Source organism: Apostichopus japonicus, chromosome 9 (genome assembly GCF_037975245.1).
Source record: "Apostichopus japonicus isolate 1M-3 chromosome 9, ASM3797524v1, whole genome shotgun sequence".
NCBI lineage: Eukaryota > Metazoa > Echinodermata > Holothuroidea > Aspidochirotida > Stichopodidae > Apostichopus > Apostichopus japonicus.
In genome coordinates, this window is record NC_092569.1 from 16,918,948 (window position 1) to 16,928,717 (window position 9,770).

The window sequence follows — 9,770 nt, forward strand, 5'->3', positions numbered from 1 at the left end:
TTTGATCATTTCGTTCATATTTATTACAGTTATTACAGTTTAGGTAATAATTGCAGTTCAAGGAATATTCAACAATATGTCTAAAGATTAAGTCTGTGTTCACACATTTGAACAAATAATCTCCTCATTAAAGTTTTCTTGAGAGGTTTCAATCCTCGAAGATGATACATAATCTATCGATACTACAAAGGGCTCGTGTCGTCCAGTTGATTTGTCTTGCTGATAAAGAAAACTATCTGTTCGTTTTACAGCTCATATTTTCCACCGTGGTTTCGATAGAAACCACGTGATAGACTAACCGTCATCAACTCAAGAGATCGGTCGAATTTTCATCTCAACAGTTTGGGGGTTGCAGTTATTATAATAGTGAGAAAAGATCCTCTCTCCGTTGCCTCCATTGTAGTCCCCGTTGAGGTTTTCATAAGTACATAATGTATGGCAGCTGCTGCTGTATTGGAAATAATAGCAATAGCTATAAGTGTAATAGCAATAACACCAAGTACTCGTGTGCCACCAGCCGCTCCTGTGCTTCTCTGCACAGTTGAAACTACCACATGCGTCATTGTCCCGGTCATGTGTGCTGAATTGTTTTCCTTTGTTATAATAGAAACCAGAACCTGTGAAGCAAAACAGCAAGAACCACCAGTTGTTAATACATGGCCAAGAAACAAAAGCGTGCGTATCCACATCTATTATATACATTTTGGGGGACTTAAAATAGTATAACAGAATACTGGGAAGAGGGGGGGGGGGGTGGGTATTCACATTGAAAGAGATTCAAAATTCATTTTTAATGGGGTCATTCCGAGATCATCAAAATTGTTGCTTATTTATTCTGTATTGCTCTTTTGTTGAATCAAGCTTACGTCTCAAAGGAGATGACGATTGATTTGGATTTAAATAAATAATGTTTAATATAAAAAATAGGCTTGTCAACAGGAAATAATTGTTTAATGATATTAAATAATATGGTTAAATTAGTAAATATTGTTTTTGATTCTAAATGAGAACTAAATCCTGGGCTTTCCATTGACTAGTTTTTAGGTATTATTTTCACATTGTAATTTCAGTCTATGTCTAGGGTTGTCTTTGTCTTCAAACAACGTGTTTGGCTCTTCTTGGTATAAATGTTTCAAAGATGTTATAAGAAACATTAATTTGTTGCTAGTAAGTGTTCTCTACAAGCCATCGGGAATTAATTTGCATTAAAATTGTTCTGTGAAGATGTTAGGTCGTATTTCTCTTCCATAATATTTCCTGTTCTTAGACTGATGCTTTCTCATTCAGCAAATATTCTTTTTCATCGGCTATTCAGACTATTTCAATATTTTGTTTATGATACCAACGGTATCCAGCTGATACGGTGACATAGTAAATATATAACACTGTACTGTTTCTTTAAAGTAACTGATCCAAATGGAACGAGAATATTGCAATTAATCAGATCATTGGCTCCAATCCAATTCGAGACAAAACCTTCTATCCTTTTTAAAGATTATAACGCCAACACTAGCGAAAGTAAAGAAGGTTCTTCACATCATTCGCAACTAATTAAGAAAACCTGAATATGCGTGGTATTATTTCTTCACTGTTTATATCTGTTTTGTGTTCTAATTAATGCGTGAAAATTATCATATATACCCAAAAAGGTATTATAAACTCGATACATTATTCAGTGTGCGTAAAATGTGAAAGTAGGGGGGGGGGGCAGGGGCGGGGCGGGGTGTTACACCAAACTCTGTTTGTAAGGGTTTCTGATCCAGTGTATTTAGAGCATATTTTGTAGGTATATTTATTATCAAGATGTGTTGAAACAGCGACGAAAATTTTCTCATGAAGTTCATTGTGAACATACTAGTAACTTTAACTTGACCTATTATCCAAGGTAAGAAGCAAATATCATATATGTAACAAACCTGTAGTTCCGCTGTGAGTGCCCAGTTTATTCATTGTGTACTTGCTGCTTTCAGACTCGATTTGAAATTCTGTATACTCAGCATATTTAGCCGATCCACTAGAAGTAGTGATGTCAAATCGAAGCTTGTAGTTCTTCTGATTCGTCAAGTAATGAAGTTTTTCATTTCCCAGCCATAAGTTCCTGCTGTCACCAAACCCGTTTCTGTACTCAGTCCAATTTTGATAAAAACTAGTAGAGCCGTCGTTACGACGTTGAAAAACCTGGAAAGACATCGAGTACGAATACAAAAAGAAATACAATGATGGGAGTCGTTGAAGCATGCTAACAGACAAATTCAATCTAAGAGTACCGCACGACTAAATATATATATAGAATGATATTTCAGTCTGATAAAACTTAAGACATTTCTTTGCGCTGTCTTTTCTTAAGAGGAGGGTAATGTAAAGGGTTGTCATCATTTACATCTACTTAAGTGTTTATAATATACTGAATCCATGGTAAACATAAACGCGTACTTTCATTACCGTTAACAATAGAATTATTCATTAAACAATCACAGAAACATAGTTGAAACATTCATAGTGTTTCAATAAAGACTTACGGTCCATCCTCCACCGTTTTCCATTTTACAAGATACGTTGAATGGTAGACCAGGCCATCCAGTAGGCATGATTGTATACACGCCATCTTGCCTATGTCCAGCGTCATAAACATCCTGGCAGTCTGTATACAAGGGCTCACAAGTTTCACCGTCACCTTCGTACCCCGCATTACAATTACACTGTCGTACTTCATTCTCGACATTACACACAGCATTGGTACTACAGCTGTAGGCTGCACAGGTCAGTTGGTTATCGTTACAAGAACACCTTTGCGTGCAGTCATCGTTAACGGATGCTTCTCCATTCTAAAATTAAATTCATGAAAATATAAAAAGACATATATTTCAAATGGTGATTGTTCTTACACTTTGCGTTATCGTTTAACTTACGTTTTATTTCTGTTTCGTTTGCATTGTCACTTGATATTGAAATTACTGGTGCAAAATACTCACCGGTACAACCAGGTTGGCCTCTGTTACGAAACACCCACATTCACTCTTATTGATACAGTCATTCCCTTGCATTAAGAAACCAGCTGGGCAGGTGCAACCCTCAGTACCCAAGCAGTCACTATTACAACCAGATTGTCCGTTGGGATCTTCACATGTTGCTTGGCAAGTACATGTTCCGTAGACCATGTTCGTAGGACATGTAGAGATCAATGTACCTGTCAGGTGGTAAGACCAAGAACATACTTCCAATTTTGACAAGCATGATTGCAATTACCTCTGCCATGAAATATGATCATCTTAAAGTAAAATGGTTAAATAAGAAGAAGTAACGTTGAGAAGATTATGCAGAATGTAGAAAACGACTTAAATGTATGTAATTGTTAAATAATAAAGTTTTGATTGTGTTAACATTAACGTTTTTCATTTACTTTTTATGATCATTTTGTACTTACGTGCATTACTTTCGAGTGGTCCAATATGTGCAACCTTATATTGCCCCCATTCATCAGTGATACGAAAACCTCTGTATATTGTATAGAAAGAAGCTCCGTTGGATAATTCTATGTCCACACGAAGTTCGTAGTCTGCTTGGTTCGTCAAATATGATAACTTTTCATTGCCGAGCCAAAACTCGGTTGAGAGAAAACCAAATCCATCTTCATACTGTGACCAACTCCTATTGAAATTCACAGAACCGCTGTCGCGGCGTTGTATGACCTACAATAGCAGAGAAACAGGTTGAGAATACTATCACCACTTAAAAACACTCTGTTAATTGCACACAGATATGAAAAGGACAATTCATTTTATCCAGTCATGTAACTATTAACAAAGATCATTTCCGAAAATAACAGCCCAAACTCGACATTACTGAGTGGAGGTTGCGACTTGTTGATGAACCCTACACATTGTCAAGTCATAACACCTACATGCTAACATCAGGCTTATCAAGTTTAAACTATGACATGAGCATTTCCATTTAGACGTACCGTCCAGCCTCCTCCGCCAATGTCGTTGTTGCAGTAAACCTCAAATGGTTCTTCAAATCCCTCTGGCTTGATAATGTATACGCCGCTAGAGTTGGAGGTAGAACATTGACTTTGAACGTCTCGGCAGTCTTTTGGGTATTCAGAACGTTGATAAAAAAAGTACTGAGCCACTGTTAAAAAGAAATAAAAATATTGAAAAATTATATAATTTGCATGCTTTGTGTTCAATTTGCAACAAAATTGTGGCACAATATATTGATACTTGACAGTTAAAATAATCCTTCCAAGAAATTGACATTCTCTGTCATTTTAGGAAATTGCTAAAGCCGCAGCGGGAAAGATGGAACTAGATAATTGTTTGAAAAGTAACATGAACACCTTACATCAAATTTGGTAAATATATCATTTCTTGTGTTAGCTTACGTTGCATTTATTTATTTTTTCTCTCTTTCTTTCCTTCTCTCTTTTCCTTCAGTTTTTTTTTCGATTTTTTTGGCGATATTATTAATATTTTAAAACAATTGTCAAAAATGTAAGTTGTAATGTTTGCATTGTTGTTAATTTGTTGAAAGTAACATACTAAATACTGTCTCAAACATATACTGTCAATGAAACAGAAATAAAAACAGAAATATAAATGAAAATAACGAAACTCATTAATATTGGTTAACTAAGTTTTTTATATTTAGATGGAATGACAAAACAAAGCAATTGAGGTAAATCGGTGTTAAATCTTACTTTGAGTGTCATCTGTAGTTGAAGGTAAACTTCTCCGATGAACAGTCTATTAATGAGAAGAAGAGTCATACAAAACATATGTCAATATGTTGTGTTTATTGATTGAAACTGCATGTAAAGATCTATCAATTTTTCTTAACTTCATTTATCAAATAATCATGTACAGGCAAATTAAGAATTTTGAACAAAAAAATTCAAAATGATTATTAATATGAATGGTTATTCACGAACATTCTTACCTACGCCAGGATGTTAGAGAACTTCATCAATTACAGTTATATAATTATTCCATTTTAATTTTGAAATGTGTACCCAACTTGGTGAAATGAGTAAAAAAAAAAATCAGAAATTACTGTAAATATCTGCCATAATGAATTTTATATATGTATACATATTTTTTAGGGGGGGGGGGAGGGGAGAGCTAGGTTGGTTGACTAAACCTTAGCTAGAATTCAAACTCAATCTATTTGTGAAGTTTTTCTTCTTCTTATTTGCACCAGAAATAATTGCAAAGGTATTGGCTATACATTCCGGGAAGACAGATGAAATATAATATATTGTTTGCAAAACTAAGTGTGCGATGAAAACTTTATGAAGACTGAATAATTTTGAATTTTACTTTTTTTACATTAACGAAAAATGTGACAAAATATTTATTGTATACATAGATTTTCATATAAACAGTCGTCTCAGCATATCATTAAGTTCGATATGACATTTCCTTGTATTTTGTTTATAGAAGTAGTAACTTCAGTAAATGAACAAATCATCCTTATTTGTTATATTTAAAATAGAAATTTGGACAGCGTCGCAATATGCTTAGAGCGGTAGATTTAAACATTGAAAGTTTTTGTAGTATCGTTTCATTTGTTTGGAGGAATTGAAATAACATAATAATTTTTTACTGATCAAGATCCTAAAATTGCCATAAATATGAACATTTCTTACACTATTGACGCAGAGATTGTATGCGGTGCTATCGCAGCGTTGTCAGGGATGATAAATGAAAGACGATTGGAATTAAGAAAAGCCTACTTGTGAAAGAAGTCATGGTTTTCCATGCATACTAACGAAGTGACCTTGAGTTAAATTGATAACTTGAGCCTATTGTTTATAACATATTTGCCAGTGATTTTAGCATGATAAAACAAATCAATTATTTCAATGAAAAAAGTATACGACGTGAGTTAAAGTGTAAAACAATCACATCACATACTTTATGTGTTATGGAATTGAGTATATGAAAAGAAATTACGAGTTCTATAAACAATATGTTGTATTTATTAATTAAGACCTTTCTTACACAGTGAATGTACACTATTGGTTGACATTGAAATACGGCACGGTATGGAATGTACCAATTGCATGCGATAGATTTACATGAAATATCGGCCGGTGTAAATAAATATTATGCTTTAAATTGCAAAAAAACTAAAACTAAAACATGTGAAAGTACTTAACGATATTTGATATCGATATATCTATGTTAAAAACTGATTAACGTTACATGAAAGAAATAGTCAAACAAATTAAGGGTGCAATTGTTGTAAACGTCATAATTCGAAGTCGCCGGGAACTAGGTTTATAGTATAGTACCCATACGGATACTTTTCGAATTCCAAGAATACCAAAATATAGTACTTAAGGGTTCTATTGTCAAGTTGAAAACTACTTTGTGATAGCTTAAGAAATTAACTTAATAATCGTGAAATAGTCGTAAACGTCTGGGAAACCGGTATTTGTAACTTTTGAATACTTTTAAGACATTAAGAAGGACAGATTTGAACAAACGAGATAAACATATATACATATATATTCTTAGTTTAAACTAAACCACAATTCCAGGGTATATTATTGCAAGTAAAGTATAGTCATTGAAGTTTACCCATGCAAGTATGGCCAAGTTCAATTATGCAAGGTTAAAATAAGGTTACATTCAAATATTAACCAATGCTTACTAAAAGGAAATGAAATAAAACTATTCGGGAAATATATTAGTAATTTATAATAGCAAGGTTTTTAAACATATGTTCTTTCTGATTTAAAATTAAGTAATCTAGACCGAAAGTATACCCAGTCTCGTTAAATGACGTCGATTGACAAACAAGGACAAAGAAGACGAATTTTAATTACAAACCTTATCAGAAAGGGTTATTTGTTATGTCTAAGCTTTCAGCACAGATATTTCCAAAGTTACTACATGGAAGTTTATGTTTGTCTAATAACAAACAACGTTATCATTTAACAGGCCCGCCGATAATATTGCAATAACTTTGTTGATACTTTGAGTATGATATAAATATATTGACAATGATTTTCCTTAGCTATTAATGCTCAAACATAATTTAAGACCTACGTGACAAAGAGATTAAGTAATGAAATGATCAAGAATTTTCTAGAATTTACAAATTTTTTCAATTATACAATATATTATTAAAATAATTAAGTTTGACTAGTGCAAACGCGATACGGCGAAGGCGCCACTTGGACAAGAAGTGCAGTAATTTTATGTAATAGAAAGCGGACTGCAATTATTATTATTAATATTACATGTTTTTCGCTTGAAATAAGAAGCAAAAGTTGGATACTTGAATTAATCAAGTTTAAAGATTGTTTTTTATTCGAGTATGATTAACCTATACTTTACTTTGTAAATACTTAGCATACCATTGTAGTCAAATTGTTCTGTTACTAGGCAGTTTTACATATCTATTTAAAACTGATAGCGTCTTGATCATAGTTAATGAAATTTAGTGAGATCTACCTTGGAACTTTTACAGTTTCTAAAATGAATAGAGTATAACTGTTCAACTGTCTTAAAATAACTTTATCAAATGTCGTATTTTATTTTGAAAATATCAACAGTTATGTACCTAACCATAAAGAAAAACATACGAATGTAGTTTTCAGCTTTAGTGTTATTGCATACATCAGCGACGAATGGGAAATAAATACACTTAGCCAGATACATAGGCGATAAGGTGCGATATTAATTGAAAATATGAGAGAAAGTTTATCAAGGCAATGTAAAATTTTAAATATATCTAAACAGAGAACATAATATGTTATGCAATTTTTTTGATTAGTTGCAATGCAAATTTAAAACAAAAACACACTTTTATGTAGGCTGCTGGCGATAGATTATTCTTTTGGAAAGAAGGAATTTATATAGAAGAAGAGTTCGAAAAATGCATTTAATTTTTTATTAGTGGCCATATTAAAACTGCATGAGCTACTAAAAATCAGAATGTTGCATTATAAATTGTAAAAAAAAGGTTATCAAGTTATAACAAGTTTCTCTTTTTTTTTGTGGGAAAATTTATAATCAAGCAAGCAAGCAAGTAAAAAACATGTAAAAAATAATTCCCAGTAGTTGAATTGTCTACATGACATTTTGTTTAAATTATTACATCTAACAAGCAACACAGAAACGTGGACGCAAAGATTGATACGAAATAAGATCAGAAACTGTAAAATGTTTAACTCACCGTTTCTTCTGAGGACGTAAAAGCGATCGTTGTTGTGCACAAGAATGCAAATACTGCTCGAACAGCCACGGAAAGCTCCATATTTATGAATGTCTTGGTAAAATACGAATGACAATTCAAATGAAATGTATCTCTAGAGGTAAGAAATATTCCTAAAAACAACGGATGACCCGAAGTGCATTTATAAAGTTGTAAAATTGTGATGTCTCACAGCCAGATCGCATTGTACTTGTACGTTGTGATTTACCGTCTGTCAGTTGTTAACATTTAAGTATTCAAAGCATCCATCCACTGTGGAAACTTCCAGTCGGTCAAGAAAGAGGGATTCGTTACGTCACGTTGCCATGTTTGTAGATGACTTGTGTGTATGTAATGTATAGAAGTGGGTTGAGTATAACAAGATTATGCTCAATTCTTTTATTAGACACTTAACCATACGTCTTTGAGTGTCACAAAAGGCAGTTTTACGAAATATGGTGTAGAATTTTGTTATTAATTGATCCTAGATCAATTAAAAAGTTAAAAAATGGGGGAAGCAACAATGAAATTCCATTTTAATTAAACCTGAGTTGCTACAGTCTATACTATCAGCATGCAACATTACTAAATTTACGGTACTCAATTGGTATACAACCTTTACTAAATGTATTCAAATCATTTCGTGGAATCAACGTTCTCTAACCTCGCCATTTCTTTACCCTCTCTTATTTAGTATGTGTACTTTTGATACACACCTACAAACAAAACCACATACACCAGTGGTCTGCATAGGGAGGGGGCAGGCGCAGAGTGTTTCTCTGCATAATACTTCGGGGACGAAGCTGGGAAGGTGCATTAATAAGATTTGGAGCTATACTACAACATTTATGATAGATGATGGAAAAAATATCATCGTTTCCCATTTAACAAAGTAAACATGTTCCTTAGATCCTTCCCCTTAACGAATGTAAGCCAAATTTTGTGCTGGTGCCCCAACTAAATTTGGAAGTGATACAGAGGATAGAGCAAGGGCGCAACCACGCACCCATTTGGCGTTTTCAATCCCCAGAAGGACCAACCAACCAATCTCTATTGGCACACAGACAATTACAAAATATCCTGAAGTATTACTTTAATAGTAAATATATGCAGTCGAAATCCCTTCAATATTTTTTTGTGCAAAGTTGCAAAATATCGCACCGTGTTGCATCTAAGGATCCTCGATTTTACGAAAAAAAAAATCCCAAAGGGAGGTGACAAACGTCCCCTTTGAACCATTCTGGACCACAAAAAGTAATATCCTCCCGCTAACAAAAAATATCCTTGCGCCGCTAGGTTAGAACCTTAATCGCATCATGAAACTTTAGTTGTCGGACTCTTAGAGTGGTGACAACATTTGTTTTGTTCCCTCACACCATATAGCGCTGGCTACCTGCTTTCTTGGATACTATCAATTATATAACCCTTAAACAGCAAACAACAAGTGTGCTTGCACCTTGCTAGATTGTGTAAAACTGAACCATATCCCTGTATTGTCCTGTCGCGCTTAGGCTAGTATTACATGATCGCATCGATATCACCAAATCGAAAATTCGTAGCTCCGA

At 33.7% G+C, this 9,770-nt stretch overlaps 1 protein-coding gene across 1 annotated transcript; it reads right to left on the reverse strand.

Moving 5' to 3' along the window:
• Window positions 1–8,301, reverse strand: LOC139973642 (uncharacterized). Its single transcript, XM_071980461.1, has 8 exons — window positions 8,188–8,301; window positions 4,700–4,745; window positions 3,962–4,131; window positions 3,425–3,689; window positions 2,973–3,187; window positions 2,520–2,825; window positions 1,917–2,178; window positions 1–617 (listed from the first exon to the last, which is right to left on the reverse strand). Exons 1-8 carry the CDS (start codon window positions 8,266–8,268, stop codon window positions 310–312), a joined length of 1,653 nt encoding a protein of 550 aa, XP_071836562.1. The 5' UTR covers window positions 8,269–8,301; the 3' UTR covers window positions 1–309.
• Window positions 8,302–9,770: the final 1,469 nt, after the last annotated feature.